Source organism: Vidua macroura, chromosome 7, assembly GCF_024509145.1.
Source record: "Vidua macroura isolate BioBank_ID:100142 chromosome 7, ASM2450914v1, whole genome shotgun sequence".
Taxonomy (NCBI): Eukaryota; Metazoa; Chordata; class Aves; order Passeriformes; family Viduidae; genus Vidua; species Vidua macroura.
In genome coordinates, this window is record NC_071577.1 from 10474905 (window position 1) to 10500037 (window position 25133).

Sequence of the window (25133 nt, forward strand, 5' to 3'; positions counted from 1 at the left end):
CTTAATGCTTTGTACTCAGAAATATTGTGGTAGTCTTAGCATTAATTAGCCTTTGTGAACAAACTGTATTGTACCAGATTTTTTTTTGCTTCAGAGCTGGACTATCTGTGACTATACCTACTGGCAGTGTACTTCTGGTCATTGTAACTGACTGGGCTGATCTTGACTTTTAGATTCTGTATTGTGGGGACTAGACAGTGATGAATGTATTTCTAGCAGTTTCCCATGAATGAATCTAAACTTGAGCTGTACTGGTTCTGAAAATGAAAGTTATTTATTTTAAGAAATAAAATCCAGATAGTGTTGCTTTTTACAGCATAATAAATGGAAATACCAAGATGATGGTGGTGCTGGTGGGTTTTTTTGGTTATCTGTGGGACTGCCATTGAAATGAGTCTTCAGTTGTAGGAAGGCTGTCCTGGAAAACCTACTCTGGTAATTTCCATTGTGCAGAGCATACAGGAAATCAGAATGAATTTCTGTCATGTAGTATTTTTCTGATTTTTTTGGTGTTTATTTTGAAACCTACACTTCCAGAGCTGTGTCCTTTCACTGGTTGCTTTTTGTTAATGCTGGAATTTTGGCCAGGTGCTCTGAACAGGTCTGGCTTTCTCTTGACTTACTCTGCTATCCTTCATCACGCCAACAGTTTCTTTTCTTTATTATTCTTCTGGCTGTACAGTTCATACAAAAGCCTGACAAGTGTGAGATGAGGGATTTTGTCACTTACTAGCCCCAGAGAAAAACAGCAGTGGTCCAGCTTGGAAGCCCAGAGAGATGAGCCATAGATCAGTTATCCTACTGAGGACTCAGATTAGAAATTCAAGTTCAGTTTATTGAAGGTTGTGTGGGGATGGAAACAGATGAATGAGGTCATACAAGCAGTAATAAAAAAAAGGTAACAGCCACCTTCTAAGAACTCCAGTGCAGACAGACCTGCAACAATTAAAAGCATCAATACTGCCTCGGGCTTCAGAGCTGTAACTCTTTAGCTGCACAAACAAGTTTAAAATGAGATACAGAGTAGTAAAATACTGACTGGCACATCCACTTGATAATAGAAGGAGCCAAAACACAAGAGAGAGGACAAAAGTGGCAACTGACAGTTCCATTTATTTAAAATATATAAAAGAATATTCCATCAAGGAAAAGGCACTGCTTCTAGAACTAGTGGCTATGGAAAGACCAAGCTGTGAATAAGACCACTGCTTTAAGTCCCACAAAACTGAAGAATAAAATGACTTGTAGAACATGACTACAAAGCACAGCTCAAAAAACAACTTGATTTTTGTGTTAGCAACAGATACACATCCAGCCAGTTACAGTAACATAAAAGCATTAAGTAATTTCCTGTAGCACTGTTAATCTCAGTAACTCAGGGTACCAAAAATAAGTCAGTTTGCAATGCCTTCTTTTAAATATGAGTTGGCAATGCTTTCATTTAAATACATGTGTTACATACTTTAGGTCCTTCAATTTTTCTTTGAAGCTTTTTCAGGGGGCACATTAGATGTCTTGGGCACAACACACCAAACTGAAGTGGTCCTTTTTTTCCCAAACAGCAGCTGATGGGTCTGGAGGGGCCTCAGGAGGTCACCGTGTCCACCCCCCTGCTCAGCTCCGTGCTAATTAGCAGCCTGCACTAATAGGTACCCTTAGAGAGAGAGACCAGCTGCCTGGAACAGCCTTGCCTCTTAACTGAGAGTTGTTAATTGCCTTCAAACGTGCTGGGAAACCAACCTGTTCCTCCTCTGGTGGAAGCAGAGCTTCATCTTTTAAGCACTACTCTGCATATCCTGCAGCCATTGCTCTGGATAAACTTTAACTTCTTCACTTTCCTGTGCCTTACCCCTAATTACAAAACCATTATCAAAGCTTGTAAAATGTTTTAGCTATTCAAATTAACAGTTAAATAAATGTCCTGGTTCATAATGCATGAGAAAACTGAGTTCCATTCCACCTGTTATACCTACATGGGGTCTGTATTATTGCAAAAGATAGGGGTGACCAGATCCTCACCCTGGCAGATTAGGCACAGTAAATAAAAATGTACTTCAATCCCTTTTGCAGTCTTCTAAGAGGAGGTTCTGATTTTGTCTGATGACTGCAGTCTGCAGATGCTTTAGTCTTGATTATACACCTTGGGTTCCAAGCTCTGCATGTGCCAATGCAGCTTGAGGGTGGTGTCCTAAGAAATGCTTTTTTTGAGAAAGATTGTGCTACACAAGATTACACAATCCTACACAAGATTATGCCTTGTGAAAATAGTGAAAATAAAATGTGGGTAATATTTTGAGCTTCTGCTCTCTCAGTGGGCCATGCCCTGAAGAGCTAGAAGCACAACAAACTTCAGCAGCACATGGATTTGGTGTGGCATGGTATCTGTAGAATGTTTCCCTTTTGTGATGCAGACAAAAATTCAAGGTGTAAGCTATCTGAACAGAACCTCTGTAAAAGAACCAGCTTTTCTTTGAAGCCTATGTACAGTTAACTTTTAAACATTTGTTTAACAGTAAATGCCTGTTTCTGCCATGGCTGTCACTGAGGAGCTCACATTCTCACCTTCCTCTTCCTCCACTCTGGCACGGTGTCTTGCTAATTAAACAGAGATATGCACATAAGGAGGCTGCTCAGGCTGCTGCTATTGATATTCCCATTAGCTAAAATTGCTGCTGGACCTTCAGGTTGAGAAACCAAAGAAGTGAAGCATTGTCACCAAGGCATTGACTGCAGCACAGGATGCGTGAAGCGGATCGGCCGTGCTAATGATGCAGGGAAAGCTCAGCCAAAGCTCAGAGCTGGATATGTGTACACATCTGCAAGGAGAAAAGGAAACCTCCATTACTCAGGCCCAGCCTTGGTTCTCAAGTCTTTGCTAAGCACAGAGCATGACCACCTTCTGCCCCAGTCACACTGATTCACATTTGAGGATTCAGCTACTTTAATTTGTTTCATTTTCTGAAGCACACCCTACAAGGACAGCACTGCTCTGTTAACAGAAGTACCTCTCCAGCACTGGCAGGGCAGCACTTCCAAACCACCTCTGCTCAGGGCCCTCCCGACACAGACCCTGCCAGAGGCACTACAGGGATACTCCTTCCTCCCCTGCCATCTTTCTTCCACCTGCAAGGCACACACAGGAAGCTTTGCTCTCCTGTTCTTCACCCTTCTCCCTGCAGACACATTTGAAAAACAACTGCTGGCAATCCCAGTCTAACTCTGGATCCCCAGCTTTTCCTATGCTGATGATGTGTACTCAAAGGTTTGCTTAAGTGTCTGAGGTGTGTCTGAAGCAGGGGGGGGAAGGAAGAAGCAAGTTCTGACGGAACCCTCAGGCTCCAGGCTGGCTCCTGGTACGTACCACAGTATCGATCTCTGCGGGGCCCACCATCCGAGACACCTCGTCAAACTCCTCGGGAGACATGGGCAGCAGGTTTTCTGGAGACTGCAGCCTGGAAGGGTGGCTGATGGAGAAGAGCAGGGATTAACTGCTAAAGAAGCAAGGCACAGCTGGGCTACCCTGTCTGGCTCCCAGGCCTGAAAGGCCACTAACCAGGCCTCTTGTGAGGAAGACCAGGCTTTGCAAAGCCAGCTTGGCTTAAATGAAAATTTGAACTACTCAGGGGTGCACATCCTAACCAAAGGAGTCCAATGAGTCTTTGAGAATGTGTTTTTCAGGAAATTACTTGCCAGTACAACTCCCTGCAAGTTTCTAGGGTTTTTACCTAAAAATGGTGTTTTGAACACAGCAGCACATTAATGTATTGTGATCAGATTCTCAAAGAGGAAAGACTTGACAGGGGCACCTACAGCTTAAACAGTATGAAGAGACATGGACTACAGCTAAGATGTTATGAACAGTTCTTAAAATTCCAGCATTTTTGTGACAACTTACACTTCAGATACAGAGATTAACTCAGTCTTGATGTAGCCATTTCCCTTGGGACCATCCAAATCCATTGGCTCTGGTGCTTCAAGGAGAGAAAGAAAGCTTGTGGGGTTTTTTTTCAGCAAGTTTACATCACATTTTCATCTTTATTGTACCAAAAATACAGCCTATGACCCAGATAATGTGCATGTCTTTCTGTCACACATTTTACAGCACTATGGTTAATGTATTCCATTTTTAGTCAGTTTTTCCTATAGAAAATGGCAAAGAAACCCCTCCCATAACCGGTCATAGTTGGGGCTGTTAGTGGGAACCTACATTTCTGGAACAGCTCACGGGCTCACATGACAGCTGAGCTGGAGGGCTACTGACAATTAGTGGGTTTCAGTTTTTGGTCTGATTAAGTCTCATGTTGTGCCTGTTTAAAAACAAACCTTGTCTTAACCTAGAAACATGGGGTGGGCTGCCAAGGCATTCAGGCCAACTGCTCCCTTTCTTCCCATGCCACAGAACTTGTGCAGTGCCCCAGCAGCTCAGGAACAACCAGACAAGCTAAAAGGCAGGAGCCCCACATAGCACTCACCCTCCTTAGGCCTGGAGTAGTATTTGCCAAAGGCGTTGTCTTTGGGGATATTGGGGTACAGGAATCGCAGTGGGTTCTCAGGGATGTTTTCAGCTGCCATCACTTTGTAATTGCGGATGATGTCGGGGAAGGTCACAGCAGAGAGCTCCTTCTTGGTGTAGGGCTCTACTGAGTGGAACTGTGGCTCTGCAGAGGAAAGAAGCAGCACTTCTTAAAGCTGGCCTCAAAGTTTTTTTCTCAAAGTGTCCAGAAAAGCTGCAGCCACTTCCAACAAATTCAGAGTTCCTGTGAGCAAAAGCCTTGCCTGGATGACACCTACAGTGCTGCAGGAAATATTTAATGCCTGTCAAAGGGAGTGTAATTGTTCTGTGGGGTAGGGAGGCATGGGGGGGGATAGCACACAGTGATGGCTCTTGGTGTGTTTTGTATTCAGAATGACTGGTGTGATTTGTCCATGGAAATTAACTGCAATATTTCATTAAGCAATTTAGGTTGTGCTGCCTTTTTAACCTTCTTCCAAATTATGTAATTCAAACTCTGCTGCCTATTAGGGAGTTTGATCCAAATACTCCACTTGAGGCTATTATGAATCATCAGGAGAGACATATAAGCCTTCCTGAATGCTCCAAATACTATCAACCTTCTTTTAAACTTTTGGATGTCTCAGGTATGAAGGCAGCAAAGGGAAAGAAGTCACCCAAGTACACTCAGCAGTTTCTCTTCCACCTGCTGCTGGTTTTGAGCTCATCAAAGTGAAGTGTCAACAGCTGCCCCATGCTGGCAGGTGGGGCTGTGTAATGAGTGTGATAAGGGGGGAGCCCTGACTGGGTATAAGGGAGGTTTTAACTTGCTGTAGCTGTGATGCCTCCAGGCTTCCTTAAGACAGGCTGAGAAACTAATCCAGCTCACTGAAGAAGCAAGCTCTTCGTTGATCCATTTGGACAAGGGGAGGAAGGAGACCTACTTGGAAAATGAGGTGACTGTGTAATTTATCTAGGGAGGAGGGGGAAGGAAGGTTGCATTTGAGCTTGGAAGGAGATGCAACTGTGTGTGTACTAAAGGCTGGGAGAGAGCCTAAGGAGGCAGGGAAGACAGTCTGGGCAGTTTTTCCTTTCCAACTTCCAGGCCAGAATGTAAGACCTGGGAAGTGCTCCTTGTCCTAGCTGAAACCTCGATCAGTTGATTGTGTGGTTTGAGTTATCCCAAGTATGGTGTATCCCTGCTATTGCTTGTGCCCTGCTGCTGCCAGGGGTGTTGTGCTGGTCCTCAGGGTGGAGGAGAAGGGCATAAAGACTTCTTGTTCTGATGCAAGCAGATCAGCAAAGGTTCTCTGTTGCTGACTTACCATTCTGAGATTCCTCTACCCAGGTAAAGGTGATTGCTCCCTCTTTGCTGCTTTCACTGAATCTCAATAGAAATGTTCCTGGGCTCTGATCCTTCAGCAGAGCACGTTCTCTCTCTTTGCTGATGAAGCCCATGATGCAGCTGTAATGATGAAAAGAAAGAGCTGAGTTACTCCCCAACATAAAAACCAAGCTGTGCTGGGCTAGCTAGGAAAACTAAAAAGCTTTCCTTCACTTAAAAGAGCTGAAGTACTGGTGAAAGGCTCACAGAAGGCTTTGTCCTGTGAACAGCTGGCAGCAGGACTGACTGGCTGCAGGCAGGTGGTGATTCATGCCTCATGGCAGCTGTGAATCACCACAGCTTCCCTCAACACTCTCACTTCGGCCTGGGGGCTTGTACAAACATCTTTCTGAACTTGGAACAAAAATGACTGTCCATTTTGCTGTCAAAGCTGCGCTGTGGGAGCAGAAGTGAAGTTACATGTGTGTAACAGGGTCAGATCCCAGCTAGCAGTCAGTTTTAGCTTCAGAAGTATGCTGAGGAATAGTTGTTTCTCCTTTTTAGCTATGAAACAAACTTTGCTGGCTGCCAGATTACACTCTTACAGGTGTGGGGTTTGCTTTGGGCCTTGAGCATGTCTTCTACAGGAGCTGTTAAACTTTTGTGACTTACTCACTGTGCTCAGCAAATGTTATTGCATGGACAAGGAGGCTAGTGTGGTAATTTTAAGAGATTGATTGATCTGGACAGGTACTGGGGAGGGAGTTGTTCAAGTCAATACCAGGGTATGACCCTGGCCAAGCCCCAGCTATTTGGTTTTGGTTAGTTTGTTGCTTGGTATTTTGCTTTTGTTGGCTTTTTTTTCTCCAAAGGTTTTCTCTGCTTCTTATCCCTCAGAATACTCCATCAATAATGATCTTTTGAGTACTATGACTGTCCTTGAGTGCATGAATTTAGGGAAAGTGGGTTTTGCACATAAAACCCCTAAACAATCATAATTTTGCTTTGAGTTTCAGATGCAGTAAGCTGCCCTGTTTTATGGGGTTTGATTGGTGACTTCTGTGTTTTGTTTGGTTTAAATGCCATGCTTTAGGTAACAAATGTGTTCAGTAGTCAATATCCTCTGTGTAAGGGAAGTCTCTTGCCTTCCTAGCTCTCAAGTATGAAGAAAGGCAAGTGCTCCTGAGGTTGTATTATTTATTCTTTTGTATACAAGGGGAGTCTCTGCTCTTCAAGCCTGTACCAAATCCACATGTAATCCCAAACCCAGAACTGCCACTCTGCTTCAGGAATGCTGACAAATAGTCCCACTGCACTGCAGCCCCCTCAGCAAAGCAAGGGGGAGGTTTGGAGCAGGGAAACAAGGCTCATACTGCACAGGGCTTTGACAGAGTTCTTCTGGAGCTGAGGAGTAAAAATGTGAAGCCCACTGCTGAATGTAGCAAGGCAAAGCAATCCTGCTGCTGCAGATCCTGCAGAAGTGTGAGATACCAGGATGCTCCACTGTGAGTGTGCTGTTTGATGAGGTTTCGTAATGTGGCTGAAGATAAAACACGGGATTGTGACTTTGGATAAGCCTAGTTTGTGCAGAATTGCATCTGAAATCGGAAATCCCAGAATGAAAAATTTACTAAAGCAGTATTAAAGGGCAAATGGAACTGTGTTCCCATCTGGCAGAGTTCTTCTACTTGGTAATACTCTTAAAAAAATCAGTGAAGACTGCTGGGTTCTGGGCACACGGTGCAGGCACAGGCATTCTGAGTCTGGCTGCTGCCACCTCCAGGCAGCTCACAGTAACTCTCTTCGGGCAGGGAATTTGGTTTTTGGGTTTTTAAAACGGATAGCACTAGGACTTATACTTTCTTGTGCTTCAGTTTTTCTTGGCTATGTTCTAGGATGTAGAAAGAACCGACTTACAGTGGGAGCAGAGGCAAAATAAAATCTAATCTAACATTCAAAGCCCTGCTCTGTGATTTAAATGGGACAACTTGGTGATCTGATGTTCTTGCTTTTAGCAGTTGCCTCATCAGAGGATTCATCACTACTAGAATTCTTTTGCTTCAGATTTTTCCTCTGCACCCTGAGGGTGCAATTGCTAGCCTAAAAGTGAAGTCTGAGGCAATGACCACATCTTTAAATTCACTAAGGTCTTACCCATCATTCCAGAGACACAGGAGATGTTTCTTAATAAGCTCCAGGATTCCCTCAATCCACAGCCAAAAGGGGAAATTTTTATCATTTATATTTTCCTGAAATTCAGAATATAGAAAGGCAGGGATGGGAGGGGAGAGAATAGGGATGATGAGACATGAGTTAAAATGCCTGTCTGAGCCTCCAGTACCCACAAATACGTGATCCATCACCTCTCACATGCAACAACACTGGTCTAAGAGCAGATAAAAGGCTCTTGTTCCTGCCTGGGTGCTATCCCTATTGGAGTTGTTGGACATGCAAACCCATGCCACTGGGGTTTTGACTGGGCTGGCCAGCAGAAGACCTTAGAGATGCTTTCTGTTGAGACCTGGATCTCAGTGTCTCATGAGGCATCTGTATCAATGAATTTGAGTACTTGTAAGTCACCAGAGCCTTGCTCTTCCCCCGGAGTCTGCTCCTGGTTGCTGTCATCTCCTACTTATCTATACCAACTTAGGGTCTAAGGTAAAAAAAGAGAAGAGTCCTCCTGTCTTGCTTCAGCAAGGGTTGTGAAACCCCATTATGTGGCTTTCTGTCATCATACTGACCCTCTTGGCCACTGTGTTAATCCTTACTCTGATCCCGTTCCCCCTGGCCTGGGAAATGTCCTTCACTAAGATGCAGAAGAATTGTTTATCTTGCTGGTTTTTTGTTTACATTTTCTGTAATAGTCAAAATTGAGAACTATTCTATTAGTAGCAGCTGCATAATGGAGATGTGTGTTTGAAAGATACCTTTTTTTTTTCCTATGGAGTTTACATGGATCAAAAACAGTCTCAAAATCATCTACTCCCTGCCATTGCAAGCTCTTTTTCTTCCTGCTGCTACTTTAACTTCACCACCAAAGCCTCCCATGACCATGTAAGGTCTAGAATAATTAAGGGATGCTACTAGAAAAGTAGGCATCTTGGGGGGGGAAACAAACAAAAAAAGCCCAAACAAAACCCACAATAAAGTAAGATAAGATCCCTCTTCCATCTCAGTTTTTAAAATTGTGTGCATACCTTGCAGAATCTTGTCCAAGGAATAAGGCCATCCTGAGATCCTCCATTTGTTGGCCCTGAACACAATACATTTGACATCAGTCATGTTCTGTAAGTTACTAAGTAAGGTTAAAAGTACTTAGAAAACCAAGTTCTGAGTGTTTATTTGGAAGTCAGCTGTTGGACGAAGAAAGAAAAGGAAGGGCAGGCTGCTGTGCTTTCACAGCTACTGCAGGGGAGGTTGCCAAGCTCCCCTCTGGGAGGTTTTATGATACCAAACCTGTGGGAGCAGCCCTTGCGTAATGGGAACCAATCCATCCTGACACTTTCTATGCTGTGCTGCACCAAATGCTTGCCAGCTTCAAAATGCTTCCAGGAAGAAAACTGAATTTTTGCACAGTTCTTGCCAGCACAGCAAGAAGACTGCAGCCCACAGCTCCTCTGCAGGCTCAGCAGCCCCTGCAGCATCTCTCTAAGATTAAGCACTTTCCTACCTTGATTCTGGTGATTTGCAGGCTTTTGCCCCAGAAACTCTTGACTCCTAGGTCTACCCCAATAACAGACTAATCTTATTCCAGTTGCAATTATTTCCCTAAACCTTGTTTGTATGTCCACAGTGTTTCATATCCAAACCACAAAGAAAAGTCCTATGCTGGGCCTACAATAGCTGGGAACTTTGCAGACCCTGACTGTAGTCACAGCCAAATTCTTCCTCTTAAAGATCATGCCATGGCTTCCAATAAATATGCTTTTCTCTATCTTTTTTTTTAAAAATAAACTGGGTTAGGGAGCTTGTTACTGATACTGCTGGTGTTAAGAGATCAAGACTCTGTCAACTTTCATATTGCAAAAACAGCAGCCAGGTTGTGCCCTGGCACCCTGCTGGCTCTGTCTCCCTGCCCCGAGGAATCCTGAATATGTAGTGTTCAGCAACCAGGATTTTTTTCAGCTGGGTAATATTCTTATCTGTAGAGAGAAAATTTAAGTAGCAAGCCTACCAGAGCTCAACAAAATCCCTGTAGTTCTGAAATGCAGATTTGCCGCAGAAATACATAATTGGTCTTTTTATGTTTGTTAATTAAACAAAAAAAAAACTATTTTCCTTGTAGAAATTTGAAAAGGAATCTAAGAAATTAACAGCTTTTTGTCAGATCTTATGTCTTGGGGGAATTAGAGAGTGGAATGCTATACTTGCCACCTAGACACACTAATCTGAAATACCTTTAAATGTATTTTTTTCCTGAAACTTAGGGTAGGTGAAATATACTGAATCAATAGTATTTTTCCTCTAGAGTCTACTGTGCAAAATCAGTAGCAGAGTAAAGTGCCCTGCCTATTCAGGCAAACTGCAAGAAGTTTGGAAAAAAAAACCATGGCTGATGAGGCTTTTATTAAGGACACTCATGTGGGAGATGATTCAGTCTGATATTCTTTAGCAGTCTGACAGTGTTTGCATGCTGATACTGCAACTGTGTTTATGCAGAGTGAATCCCCACTGTAGCTGAGGGCATGCATGAAGTTAAAATGAATGGAGGTGGATTTAAAAAAAAAAAACTGAGAGATGCCAAGAAACATCTACTTCATAGACTGACTAAACATGAGTGTTACTTCAAAAGGCAGAATTAGGCCCAGTCTGTGTTGCTGTAATGCATAAAACTCCCAAGTTAGAACTGCAGATTTTTTTCATGACATGATTTCATTTACAAACCCTGCCATACTGAAAAGTGGAAAATGCTTCATTGCTACAAAGTTACATTGTAGGAGGCGGAAGGCTGTGAGAGGAAAGGAACACTTAAAATAGGTTACAGGAAAAGGTGTAGAACTAGCTTCAGTTCAAACAGGCCATCTGTGATGAAAGCAGACCTTACCAAGAAGCTTTTCTCCCAGCATGCTCAGCTGATCTGCATTTAGTCCTCTCTTTGTTACAGAAGAAAACTGCCAACTCAGAACGTCAGAAAGCTTAGACCACTTTGCACAAGGTGGATTCAGAAAGAAGGACAGGTTCTAGAATGGAAGAGAATACAAGCTATAGTTAACAGACATTAATTTTGGAATGCCACTTGCATTTTTATATTGCCAAAACAAACTCCAGATTTAAGAATGGATGTTGGCTTGAAAAAACACTGCAGAAGCAGGCAGCAATTCTTCCAGGCACTATTTAAAAGAAAAAGCAATCTCTAGGGCTCTTGGATAGGTCTTCTCCCAGCAGGCAGAATTGCTGGATTAATCAAGTGCACCATAACTGAGTTCTTGAATGTTCATTTGGCTTCTCCCTGTGTGCTGTATATCCTGAATACATGTACACTACCCTTATGTGGGTTTCAAACATTGCTCTGTTTAGGTCAGGGAAGTCACTGCCCCTCTCTACATTTGAAACTCATTGTGAGTCATCTGCAGAGCTAAAATGCAGCAGCCACTTGCAAACAATGCTTGAAAATTAGACATTGTACCTGATGAAACACCTTTTTTTCTTGCAAATACCTTGGGATCAGTAGACAGCATGTTGAACCACAAGATAGAAGCCCATCCACTGGGAAGCTGGCTCACATTTGAGATCACAACAATGGGAAGGGATGTGGTCTGAAAGGGGTACAAAAGGAAACATGTCAGGTTACCTTGCACTGTTGCCACAATCCTTCTTAAGATTATCCACACACCCATTTCTGTTTTAATTCCCTGCTTGCACAATCTTGACTTTTTCAATAGAAGTTTGTATGTAGGGGAGAAAATATGATGAAATACTGGAAACACTTGGGTGATTTTTGTCTAATAAAGACTTTCATTTAGTGCCAGTTATGACAGCACTGATAGTGACAGTAGAGTTCATAGCAGACTGCTTCTGAAATAAATGTAAACTGATAACCAACCCTGTGGTTTAAGCCCTTTAGGTATTAGACATTTTGCAAAGCCCATCTATTCTTATTTACCCAGATATCTGACAGAATTCTCTCTGTGTCTATAGAGTTGTTGTGAAATCTCATTCCCATAATTTGAATTAACTAAAAATATTTTATGTCCTAGTACTTAAAAGAGAGAAAGAAGTTAAGATTGTCAGCACAAGTGACACATAGGAACTGAAGTCCATCTGTTTGATCTAAGACTTACCTCTAGGTCTATTACCAAACCAGGCTGGCACAGCTGTGTCTCAAAACTCAGAGAGTGAAGCTCTTCTGTTACAATCAGAGGACCCTTCAAGAAAAATATAAGAAAACTTTTCAGGGATTGAAAATTCCTAGGGTGAAGTAATGGGGCTTTATCATGAGGAAAACCTTTTTCTGCCCATGGTCACATGCTCTAGACCTCAGTAAGAGCTTACAAGTCAAAGTCAAGTGACAGTGCTGACTTTCTAATACTGTCTCTCCAGGCATGTTTTTTGTGTTTCTTTTGGCTACTATCTATAAGCCATAGAGAAATCTGTGCTTGCCAGGAAGCTCTGTTAAAGGCATATGCCAGTGTGGGAGAGTCCCTCACTGCCATTCTGGCAGTAGCTTGCCTTGCAGACTCTTCCTACATGGATCACTTTGAAGAAACACTGAACTGCTCTCCTATGATCTCTCATCCCATGTGTGTCTTCATGGGTCTAAGCAGAGAGCATTGTCTTAAATGAATGCCTTGTTAGTATTATGCTAAAACTTTACAAAGCAAAGGTTAGTGCTGCTTACCTCATTTGTTCTGCTTCCTGTGTTTTTCTGTTCTTTCAGTTGCTGCAAACGAACAAGAAACCTGTCACTCGTTTATGGCAGCCACAAATGAAAGTGGCAGAGTTCCACTTGCATGTTCCCCTTGCTCAACTGTATGCAAACTTGCTGCACTAGGTTCTGATTCTATTTGGTTCTAAGCTGTGGGAGCCAAAGGATTGAACTGTTAGGTAACTACCACCCTTTTACAAACTGTTCATCTGTGAAAAAAGATTTGCACAGTTATGATGCAATGCATTTATGCAAGAGGCCTTTTAAGAATAGAAGCAGAATGAAATCAGGATCAAATGGAATAGTGGTTTATCAAAGAACCCCTCTGAATCAGATGATAAACTCTAGACAGCCTCAGTTCTGGACAATGAAGGTAAAGTTCCACGTGCCCTGGTTCTGGACTTGCATTTTTCCTTTCCTGCTGTGCTGAAGGAACCAATGTGTTCTCTCACAATCTGCAGATCAGAAGTGCCCCATAGTCTGTCAAAGGCACTGACTTCCTTGCAGCTGCGCACTCCTTGCCAATTTTCATCTTCTAGACTCAATAAACTATTTAAACTCTTTAAACTATTCCAAACCTCCCTACCTATGGAGCTTCCTCTGAAAGGCCCAAACCAGCCTTTCTAGGCTTTTATAACTTCCTTCTCCAAAAAACCCATTGCAGCATAAGCTGTATGGCAGCGAATACTCTTGTTTGCATTCCTGTCCCTTTTTCAGTTACAAGCAATCACATTTTGATTGAAACAGATAAAATATTTTAAAAAGGACAGAACAAAGAAAAAGGAGAGATAATCACAGTTCCTCTTTACACAAAAATTAGCAATGACTTCAGTAACAAATGCATTTTGTTTCCTTCCTACCATGCTCTACTACAAAATTAAGTGGCTGTATCAGTAATAGAAAGAAAAAACCAACCCCCTACCAAGTGCCTGAATTCTGCTGCTAGACTTCCATTAGTAGATTCTTCCATGTTCATTACTTTTGTGTTTGTTCCCAAAATATTAAATTTCCTGAACCTACACAAATAGAGAGAAAATGTAATTAAATCTCACATTCATTGAAAGAACCTAACATTAATATATAAAACGCTGATGCCACATACCCTTTGACCGAGTTCTTCTCAGTTACATCTCTGTCAAGGAAAAAAAAAAGACAAAATAATCTTTTAAAGGTTCTGCCAAAGACACAGAAGATGTGCATGTTTTAGTAGCTGACAGTGCTGACTGAGAACTGGTAAAATGCTTTTGTGAAATTCTTGTGCAAAAGATGAGGCAATTGGTTAAAGCAGTCAAAATAAATATTGTGCTAAACAGCCTCTGTTTTACTGAGGCCTGATACTGCTATGGGGGCTTTATAATCAAATGAAGTACTTTCTTTTATTGTAAAGATTGTAACTCTTGCTCTGAGGAAAAAAAAATATAGTTCTGTCACTCTAAATCTGCTTTTAAACTTGTTGAATAAATTGCTGCATCACTTGAATTGGCTTTCCCAGCACTTGGGATTTTACTGAGTTGCATTCTATCTAGTACAATTCTCAAAGACTCACCTCACACAACCACGTAAGAATTCCTTTTTACTTTTTTACTATTCTATGCAAGTTTCTAGACCCTAGAGCCATTTCAAGTGAACAAAATTACTTTGCTGGGAAGACAAAAACCCACTTTCTTTCTTGTCATTATTTTGGACAGCCTGTCACATTCCTTTCCCTGCACTTGAAGTAAGTGCAAAACTCACCTGAACTCCTTACAAAATACGGAAGACTGTATTGTATTTTGTAACTCCTTACAAAATACAGCAGATTCAACTGCTGTAATTATTTTCTTTGATTGAGAACATGTCATGTGTTACATGTAGGCAGATTATGCCCCTTATTCAAAGGCAGCTTGAGAATAACTATATTCCTTACTGGACTCTACCCAAAAAGTAAGGGATTCTAGAGATGTGACGGAATTATGGGAGTCCAATTCTACACTGTCACCTCATGCTAATCCAGGTGAAAACCCCAGCAGAGCGGCTGTTGCCCAGGTGCTGCCCTGTGTCTGATTTAGCAGTAGTGAGCTCTTCTCTGTGGAGCTGCTGGTGAGAAGCTGAGGCCATCTGCACTTTGTGACATGTCTCTGGGGGGCAGAGAGAGATTTGGAGCAAGGGAATGGGTAAGGAAAGGGGAAGGATGCTGCAGAGAAGCAGCCTGCTGCTGGACTACTCAACACTTCTAATGTGACTGCTCTTGGGTTTCTGAGTGTGGGAACTGTTTGCCGTTACATAAGAGGGATGAAATAAATGCAACATACTTATCAAATAAAACTTTTACTTTCAAGTTGTAGTTCAGTTCCTGCAGTTTCACCAGCAATCTGGAAAGAGAAGTATTTTTTTTTTAACATCAGCAATTGAAAAATATGGGTTCTCTGCTATTGTGTGGCTTATCACAGATATTTAAGTACACTTGGAGGTCACATGCAGGCTCCAAGCTTGCTTCATACCAGACAGCATTTAGAGATAAAAGTAAATGGGCAAATAAGTTACTCTTTGGCATGACAAAGTGCTCTGCATGTGTCTTCTTGCTGTTTGGTTGTGTTTGTTACACACTCGGTACACACCGCTTCTGGGAAAGGGTAAAAGCTGAATGTGAGTTAAGTTCTGCCAGAAGAAAGCCCCTGCCCATGGCATTTCCCTCCTCCTGGCCTCAGCCCTTGGGCTGCAGGCAGGCTGTGCAATCCTCTTGGCTGCAGGAAGCCAGTGACAGGAAAAGCCTTACCACAGAAAAGGAACAGGGAAAGGGGGAAACGTACCTCAGCTTCACAGTGAACTGCACTCCTGTCTTCAGGACTAGTGGCCTCTGAGGATGTGTTGGCATGCAAGGCTGCCTCTCTACCACAAAGGAGCTATGGGAAGAACAGGTTAAAGGCACTATGATTTATCTGTCCTGCTCTTAAATGAGAAACCACATAAAAGTAACTTTAAAAGAATGCTGATTTACCAGTAATACTATACACTTTATTCACTCAGCTTCAATCTACACAGAGGTGTGTGAATCAGTGCCTTTCAATTGTTACAATGGGGCTAGAAATAGTCATTTTGTAAGTGTTGGCTTTTCTGCAATACATTGATGGCTTGAGGAGGGAGATTGCTACATCACACTTCCCTGAAATCAAACAGCAAGGAAACACTGTGCTGGTAAGAAGTATGGTACAAGTGAGGAATGTTGCTTTGTTTGCCATTCCCAGGGCTTCCTGAATTCTTACAGTGATAGTGCTGTGTAACAACACGTGCCCAAGGGATGGATACACTGGCAGGGGATTTGATGAGGGCCAACTAACCCAACAAAACAAACTTCTGAGGCTAACCTGTTTTGATACACCCCAAATTTTTGTCTAGTGTGTGTTTACAGAATAGGTCTCTGATCTTATGTGATGCAACTACCAGCTACAGTAACTTGCAACATAAAGGTGGTACAGAGGCAGGGCTGGCCTCCCCATGCTGGAGGCAAAGATGATGTGTCCAGTGACAAAGGACTGGAGAATCTCGTGTGTATCTGTGTTGGGCACAGCTTGATGCAGATTGTTTCTTGCCTCTTTTAACTTGAACTTTGAAGGGTTGAAGCTTGAAGTAAGAAGAAGACTAACAGACTGGGAGTTTTGACTCTGTAATCAATGTGCACTGCAGCAAAGCTCCTGCTGACTTAAATAATGACTGAACATAAACCCTTTCTTTAGGCCTGGACCTGTGGAAATCCTAGATGGGGTAAATCTCAAAAACAGTAATTCAGTTTAATGTTTGACAAACTTATGAAAACCTTGGAAAATGAAAAGATTGCATGCAAAAAATACTGAGGGAACAGTAGGGGAAGGTGCTCTTCACCTGTTTATTCATGGTAACACCAAAAGATTCTTATGGTCTATTACCTTTGGATGAGTTGTTGGAAAAGCTTGTGTGTTAGGTCCTGCAGAAATTGTTTATTTTTTGTGATGGGATCAGGGTCATAGGTAAACTTCTGTTCCAGTTCCTCAAGTTTCTTGAGCTGCTGGCGAACTTGCTGTAGACTTTCAGCAACAATAGTGAACCTACAATTAACATGATCTTATTACTTTTAGCACATTTTTATATTGTTCTAATGCAAAGGCACCAGCCAGGTGACTGTCCCTGAGGCTATGGCAGTGCCTGGAGTACACTTTGTGCTCAATGGAAATGTGGTGAGGTAATAAAATGAATGCAGTTATGCTAAGACAGAATGAAAAAAGATCATATAAATAATCAGTATATTTCCTAGATGTGGTGTTGCTTCTGAACATGGTTTAAATGTGGTCTTACAAAGGACTTACCAGTTCTGCAGCTGGTCGAGGCAGGCGTTGGGCGGCCCACCAATGCATGCTGTCTGTTGCCTGTGCTTCCATTCCACCAGCTCTTCATTAATAAGGGCAGCTTGTATCTGCTCTGTGCTCTTCAGCAGCTTCACTATCTTATTCACCACCTCCTACAGAGAAGATGAGATTACCCTGTGTATTAGAAATACTTCATACAGGAGAACTAAGTACTGTTTTAGCTAGTGCTCATCTCTTTTGCAAGCCCCTCCAAATATCTCAGTTCAACTGACCTTAAAAAACTTTTCTACTGCTAATTTATGTCAATTCAGTGGAAATGAACATGTGCTTAAGACGAAGAGCTGCTGACTTCTGAAAGAAAATTGAACACTACCTTTCTCCTGCAGTCCAGTGATAAGAACATGTGCTGGAGATTTAGCTGTTCTTTTTTGTATTCCTCCTGAGACATATTACTGGACTCGTGTTCTGTAAAATAAGTCCAAATTGTGAATGTGAGGCTGAAGGAGTGCTGAAGGGTGAGTGGGGGAAATGCTGAGGTGAGAAGGGGACAAATACATAAAGCAAGATTGTGGCTCACTGCTTCCCTTAGTACCTTCTGAACATGTCTCTGTTGTGAGGGATAGTCAGCTCTGGCAAGTTGTGTTGGAAACTAAAGCCTTTTCTAGAACAAAGAATTCGACAACAGAGACAGAGCTGTATAATGAAACCAGTGAGGACTCTGTGTGTTTGCCTTAGTACACAAGAGCCTACAAAACCTAAAGCCGCTTTGGCATTTGTGAAACATCGCTAATTAAGTGTATGGTTGAACAGTCACAGAGCCTACAGGGTTTGCTACTTCTAGTGGCAAAGGGATGTAAAGGGTGAAGGAATGCTGTGTTAACAAGGAGACTCTCTTACTTGGAACAAAAGACAGATGCAGAAATTTAGGTATCAGTGTGAAGCAGAGTTATCAACAAGGGACATTACCAGTAAGTTTGGCTGCGTATCATTAGGCTCAGTGCCCTGCCATAAAGAGCAGTTTACTCTGACAAACTATATACAATAGGGGATGTCCTTGAAAAATGACTCACCTCTGTTCTGCAGGGTTTTACATTTGAAGTCATATTCATCTTGCACATCCTCTAATGACTTGATATCCTGCTCCACATCCTGTAATGCACAAGTGAGGGTGTCTACAATTATTTAATATTTTCAAGTAATGCAAGACTTCATCTGATTAGGAACTGCCTGGTACCAGCTCTGACAGATATGAAGTCCAGTTTTGTAGCAATGGCTGTTCCTGGACTTACAGGAAATATTTCTACATTTCATCACCTTCTATTCACCCTTCCTTCTTCAAAACTAACTGAAATCTGTTAATTATGAAGTATGGAAATGCCCTTGTGGTCAAGCCACGTACGTTCACAGAGTTAGAAGAACCTAGGCTGAACCTAGGCTACAGTGGTAAAACTTGGAACAGCAAGCAGCATTTTAAACTTTCAAATTCTTATGTACTACTTGGAGAAAAGTTTTCTGTTGTGCCTGTATTTATTAAGACAAATGTCTATATGCTAAAAAAAGTACATCTTCTAATTAGCAATAAACTGGTCACTTATGATTTAAAAGGGTTTTTTTTTTTTCCTCAGTTGCTAATATTTCAGATGGGTAAAATGCTTTTGTTGCTAAAGTTTAGGCACAAGGTACTTCCTATGTTCAGGAAATCCCTGGTTTATAGACTTGAAAACCCCACCTTACTTTTATTTGTCATTTTATCAAGTCTAATTTTCAACATCTGCAAATCAACTAACACTACTGAGAAAAGTTATATTATACTTACATTAACACTGCTTTTTAAAGTCCTAATATTGGTATCAAGCTCCTTCTGCTTGTCTGGCATCCCAGTCGCAGTGCTCTGTACACTCCCTACTTCCATCTGAGTGAAGAAGCAGAACAAGTCAAAACACAGTGACCCATAACTTTTTTCATTAATGTAAATGAGTGGCGTTTGTTGACAAACAACCTGAGGAAGCATGGCTTGTTCTGATAAATCCTACTAAAATTCTGTAGTATAAAAAAAAAATCAAATTCAGGTGAATTTGAAAGAAACAAAGTATTTATTTTAGTAAACTGCCAAAGGTCCCCCATCATGGATTTAAGTCAAGCTGTACTGGGCTTTGAGCAACCCAGTCTAGACAAGGTAGATGATCTCTAAAGCCCCTCCCAATCCAAATAATTCTGTAATTCCCTTTCCCTTTTTGATGACCCACATTTATGGCATACTGGAAAGACAGCAGCAAGTGCTTTATGTCACGTGCCAGGACCCAACAGCTGTGCTGCAGCTACAGGGGCTCCCTCAGAGTCACAGTCTTAGAGCAGCTGCTTTGGACACTGTTGTCAAAGGCCCCTTGTTGAAAGCCCGTGCCCATGTGCTCTTCCCACGGTGCACATTCAAAGCCTTGCTATAAACTGAGGTATTTCCATATTGGAAATTAACATGCTTGGTCAGTCATCACTTTATTTCTACGTAAGTGGATTGCAGCTATCTATATAGTTTACATGCCTTTCCCAATTGTGGAGTTTTTATTGCAAAACAGTTCTTGCAAAGGAAAAAAAAAGTGAGATGCTGGAGAACAGATGACAAAGGAGAAGATATGGCTTTACCTACAGTTCAGAAGAAAGAAAAGGGTTTCACTAAAAAAACACCCCAAAACACCACCAAAATTAGAAAAATACTTGGAGACAACTGGGAAGGAGAATGATGCATCATATTTCCAGAGATAGTCCAAATAAGCATGCTCAGCTGCTTAATAAAGAGTAAAGTGGGGAGTAAAATGCAGAAGAACAAACCTAAAATCTTACTGGATATATGAGTTAAGCACTAATTATTAAAATCAAATCCAATTGGCACATCAGGCTACATCATACTTCAGAAGCATTAAAACAACCAGCATAGCTTTTACGTCACTCAAGGAATAAAAATTATTTCCTGGCCATTTATCCTCCAAATGCATCTTTCAGCAGAAAAAAGCCATGCTGTCCAGCTGGTAGAAAATAGCATTCTCAAGTACATATCAGTGCTCACTCTTCTCTTTTTTAAGGAACCTCTTATTGGGCAGAGAGAGGATAGCCTTTTTCCCCTGCCAGTCTTCATCCACTTCCCTTGTCCCAAATAATAGGCGAGGGAAGATACAACTGCAGCAGCCATTTCAAGACTGTTACCTCATTGCATGCCTGGGCACAGTTCAGTATTTTCCTCTCTTCTTTCAGACAGTTGTGGATGATCATTGCCATGTGTATTGGGTCTTCTTGGAAGTTATCCTAGCATTACAGAAACAGTCTATTGTTAAAGTCCATACACATAATTTTTTGTCTTTCAGTAACTTTCAGACTGGCAAAAAAAATTAGGGTAGGACCAGAGTGTGAGCCTCATGGAACACACTGGTCATAGCCTGCTCCGGGATTACAGGGCGTGACAGCCACAAACAGCTCCAAGAGTGAGTTTCCATTGTAATTCATTGGCATACAAAGAGACAGGACTGGCACAAAACAACAGGAAAGGGTCAGAGACTTTCCTGGGAGATGTGGGATACTACCCTGCAGTCCTAGAGAGAGCTCATCCCTCAAGAGCCACCCTCCCACACCTTGGAATGGCTGCTGGTTTAACACACAGTCCAGGCTGTATGCAAATTCCACCTTATTGTTTTACCTGCATACAAAGCTGAAATGTGCTGGGGATTGAGTACTGCCCTGCTCAGGACGGTGCTACCCTGCAGGGTTTTCTTTTTCCTAGAGTTCTCAAACTGTAACTGTGCTGATAATTAAACTGTAACTTTCGAACTGTAGCCAATCAAAACAAAAATGGAGCAACATTTGAATTCTGGCTTTTAAAGCAGGATTCTCACACATCCTCTGTGAAAAGCCCTCACAGCAGGATAGTTGCTTAGAGGCATTCAACTGCACTGAAGCAAATCAAGCACGTGTATAGATATATAGATAACATATAGATGTGTAGATCGTACAGATAACCCAGGCGTACCTGAAGATTACGTTTGCTTTTCCTTATGTTGTGCTGCAGCAAAAAGTTGTTTTCTATCAAGAATCTACTAAATTGATCATCAAGCTGTGACAGCAGGTCATGGAATAACAGTGTAGCAAATGATACATTGTTGGCCGCATGTTCCCTGGAATCATTTAAAGCATACTTGGGTTAAATACACTTCCAATACAAGAGCCAAGAAATACATACAGGTGAATTTGATTTTTAATCCCCAACTTCAGTTGTAGAATATGCAAGCACTGAGAACACCTTCAAATGTAAGCTAGTTTCATTCTCTTAACTGACTTTACTTTTCCTGTAAAGGAAAGAAATGTTGTTTCTCTATTATTTTTGCCACATTCTGTTCAAATTCATTTACTCATTCCATGACATCAGGAACCTAAAAGTGACCCTGATGCATGTGCATGTTGTACCACTCCTCAAAGAGAAGACACTCCACAGAAAGTCTGGCAGAATTTCGGAGTCTTTGGAGAGTGAGAGACTGATGCTACCAAGGTAGTAACTAACTGGTCTTAAAACAGCCACTTTTGTTCTGGACCACTGAGAGCATTATGAGCAAGGGCGCTTACTCCAAGTATCAGGCCCCTCTAGAAAGCCCTGAAAAGGAGCAGGAACACAGGCTGGAGCACGCACACAGCTACTGAAGCATCCTACCAACAAAGGATCACCTAGCAGCTTGCTTCCCCAGCATTCTGCTGCTGCCTATAACTGCACTTCTGAAGGCACTGCTTAGCACACGACCCAAAGCCTAATTAATTCCTGGGCTTACCAATCCTGGTTTTCCAGCCACTGTGCCAGGTACTGCCTGATCTCCATAGGAAAGCTGTCATCATATAGCTGGTGAACTTGCTCCAAAAACTTGGAATCAAGTTGCTGTAGTTGATACCACTGAGACATTCTGAGGAAGGGGTGAAAAAAAAAGTCAGTGCAAATGTTTAAGTAGTATTCAGACTGAACTGGTGAAAAATAATTAATTTGAAGTTTTCATGAACATTGACAAAATTGGAGGATGTGCTGATTTTGGCTGGGATAAAGTTTATCTTGTAGCTAGCATGGGGCTGTTTTGGATTTGTGCAGGAAACAGTGCTGGTAAGACAGGGATGTTTTTGTTACAGCTGAGCAGGGCTTACACAGCATCAAGGCCCTTTCTGCTCCTCACCCCACCCCACCAGTGAGGAGGCTGGGGGTGCACAAGGAGCTGGGAGGGGACACAGCTGGGCAGCTGAACCCAGCTGACCAAAGGGACATTCCAGACCACGTGGCATCAAGCTCATAGAGCTGGGGGAAGGAGAAGGAGGTAAGGGGGACATGTTGCATGATGGTGCTTGTCTCCCCAAGAGACTGCTAGGCATGATGGAGCCTGGCTTTCTTACGATGGCTGAACTCCTCCCTTTTGCTTTCTTGTGTACATGGCTTTTGCTTTACCTGTTAAACTGTCTTTATCTCAGCCCATAAAGTGCCTCACTTTTACCTTTCTGATTCTCTCCCCATCCCACCATGTAGGGAGGAGGGGAAGTGAGTGGCTGTGTGGTGCTTTCTTTTTTTTCTTTTCCTCTGAACCCATTTGCATAGCATTTAGGGTATTGCCAGTGTTACTGCTCTCTTGCTTAGCAGATATGCGAATGAGGACCTCTGTGTTTGATACCTGTACTCTGCATAACTGAGATCCTGATCATGGAGTATCATCTTTTGCTTGTGCAGATGCATTCCCCAGCACCAAGAGTGAAAAATCAGAGAGCCCTGTAAGTGCCCATTTTCAGTTGCTATTCGTGTCCACACTTGCCTGCTTTGAAAATGGACTACATCTCAAGTCACTTTAAATGGAGAAGTACTGGAAAGATTTTTTTTTCTATGTGTTTTAGTTCTCATGACCATATTTTCAGGCTAAATTCAAGTAACCTGTGCAGCAGATATAGGGTGCTTAAATGAACTAAGACTGTGCAGAATGGCTTCTCTCAGTCCTAACACTTTTGTGAGAGTGGCTTTAGTTCTGACATATGGTCTCTAGAAGCAGATCACTTAGCCTTCTAAACTGAAGGTTATCTTGTAGTGGAAATGGCATGTAAAGATACGTCCAAGGAACAGCCCAGGCTGAGAATACGGGTGGTGAGATGCAAATCCACTCACATCTTTGTTTTTTAATGGCTGCTTATAAGACCCATCCAAAAGAACAGGCAGCATCAGGGTGAAGGACTATCTTCTATGCCCCTTCCTACCAAATCCTTTAGTTTTTATATACCAGTGCCCTCAGCTGCTGAATGGCGTGTGCTAGGTGTGAGAAGCAAAGGAGTTAAAAATGTTATGTTTAAAGTGAGGGCTTTGAGGCTTTTTATGTGTGCTTTTCAGATTACAGCTAACACAGCATTTGAGTGTGCTATAGCAGTCCCAAAGAGGGAGATTCCACAACCTCCCTGGGCAGCCTATTCCAGTCCTCTGCCCCCCTCAGTGTAAAGTTCTTTCTCATGTTGAGGTGGAACTTGTTGTGCTTTAGTTTGTGGCCACTGCTCTTTATCCTGTCAGTGGGCACCACTGAAAAGAGTCTGGCACCATCTTCTTGGCACCCGCCTTTGAGATGCTTATATGTAATGATGAGATCCCCTCTCCGTCTCTTTTTCTCTGGACTAAACTGGTCCAGCTCCCGCGGTCTCTCCTTGTAAGAGAGTGCTCCAGGTCCCTCATCATCTCTGTGACCTCTCCTGGACCCTCTCCAGTAGCTCCTCGTGTTTTTGGTACCGAGGAGCCCAGACCTGGACACAGCACTCCAGATGTGCCTCACTAGGGCTGAGCAGAGGCGGATGATCACCCCTCTCGACCTACTGGCCACCCGATGCACCCCAGGGCTCCTTCCTGGCCCTCCTCTACCTCCTTTCCTGCCATTCCCGGGGGATTGCGGCCGACCCACACGGCGGGGTTCGGGAGCAAAGGGCGCGGGCGGCCGTCCCAGCCCTGGGCCGGCTCCGTGCCCGCGTTGCCCCGCTGCCGGCCGGCTCAGCCCCGCGGGTGGGAGGGAGCAGCGCACCTGTTCAGCGGCGGCTGCCCAGCGGTGCTGGAGGCGCGGGGTCAGCGGGACAGCGGGACAGCGTCAGCGCCGTGCTGGGGACAGGGGTCCGCTTCGAGCGCTCCCGGGCAGGGCACGTCTGGAGAGGCGTCGGAGAGGGGCGAGCTGTGGAGAGCGAGCAAAGAGCTGGACTTGAGAGCGGATGCGACAGGCGACAGAGGAGCCGGGCTGTCCCTGCCAGGAATGAAGACCGCTAGCAGACAACCTCCTGTTTCCCCGGGTGCAAGGACACCAAAGCGCAAAGCTCGGTGGGTGTCCCGCGGGCAGGGGGCAGTCTGAGGAAGCGACAAGCTTTAGTTACACCGGGCATTCACCCCGACAGCCCCCGAGGCCCGGGCAGTGCCAGCGCCAGCCCCCGGCCCCTCGCGCCCGCTGCCCTCACCTCGGCTCCGGCTCGGCGCTGCCGCGGTGCCGGCCGCGCTCGGGGAGCCGCGCGCCCGAGTGCGCGTGCGCGGGGGCGGGCCGGGGGCGTTCCCGGGCGGCGGGGGCGCCACGTGACTTCTGGGAAAGGCTGCGAAGGCGAAAGCGAAAGCGGCGCGGGGCCCTGAGGGCGGCGGGGCCGGGCCGGGCCGGCTGCGCGGGGCTCCCCTCAGGCAACCCCTGGCTCCAGCGCGCTGTGCCGGCCCCGGCGCCCACCCATTGCAGGCGGCTGAGCGCTGCTTCCCATCCCATCCCTTCCCATCCCATCCCAAGCCCTGCTCGCAGGAACGCTGTCGCTGTCTCGTGGTCCTGCGTAGCCTTTTTGGGTTTTGTCTGGTGTTTGAAGCCGACAAAGAGCGGGATGCTCAAGTGCAGGCTTTGCTGCGGCTCTCCAGGGTAGTCTGTGCCCTCTCCCTCCTCAGATGGAGGAGGCAGGTCTTACCTCATGACAAAAATGAAGTAGATCTGTTCAGTAAGCTTCGTGGTGTGAAATACTAGGGAGCAGTAGATCTGTAAACATGGCTATGAATAAAAGCTATTGAAGAAGGTAACTGACAGGTTTTATGTTTTTTAATTAGGATCATTATAGTGTCGCTCCACGACAAAGCACAAAACAATT

The 25133-nt window shown here is 43.6% G+C and overlaps 1 protein-coding gene across 2 annotated transcripts; it reads right to left on the bottom strand.

Annotated features, from left to right (window-relative positions):
* Positions 1–814: 814 nt before the first annotated feature.
* STAT1 (signal transducer and activator of transcription 1) lies at positions 815–24496 on the bottom strand. Of its 2 annotated transcripts, none has more exons than XM_053982902.1 (24): positions 24477–24496; positions 21806–21934; positions 21016–21160; positions 20199–20297; positions 18817–18912; positions 18071–18149; positions 17374–17465; positions 17001–17152; positions 16584–16742; positions 15471–15563; positions 14973–15032; positions 13784–13813; positions 13604–13697; positions 12655–12696; positions 12098–12181; positions 11474–11572; positions 10861–10996; positions 9014–9069; positions 7971–8065; positions 5818–5957; positions 4473–4658; positions 3896–3971; positions 3362–3464; positions 815–2816 (listed from the first exon to the last, which is right to left on the bottom strand). In XM_053982902.1, the coding sequence occupies exons 2-24, from the start codon at positions 21931–21933 to the stop codon at positions 2793–2795; spliced, it is 2268 nt and encodes a 755-aa protein (XP_053838877.1). In that variant the 5' UTR covers position 21934; positions 24477–24496; the 3' UTR covers positions 815–2792. The 2 variants fall into 2 exon arrangements, with proteins under 2 accessions (XP_053838877.1, XP_053838876.1); XM_053982901.1 differs by lacking the exon at positions 24477–24496 and adding an exon at positions 24056–24405.
* Between the last annotated feature and the right edge of the window lie 637 nt (positions 24497–25133).

Excerpts from the sequence above, each read along its gene's own strand:
- STAT1 (XM_053982902.1), bottom strand. The coding sequence starts at position 21,933 with ATGTCTCAGTGGTATCAACTACAGCAACTTGATTCCAAGTTTTTGGAG. Across the intron at positions 13,814-14,972 it reads GTAAAAGTTTTATTTGATAA|AGATGTAACTGAGAAGAACT; the intron begins GTATGTTGCATT and ends TTTCCTTGACAG. Across the intron at positions 3,465-3,895 it reads TTAATCTCTGTATCTGAAGT|CCACCCTTCCAGGCTGCAGT; the intron begins GTAAGTTGTCAC and ends CTTCTCCATCAG.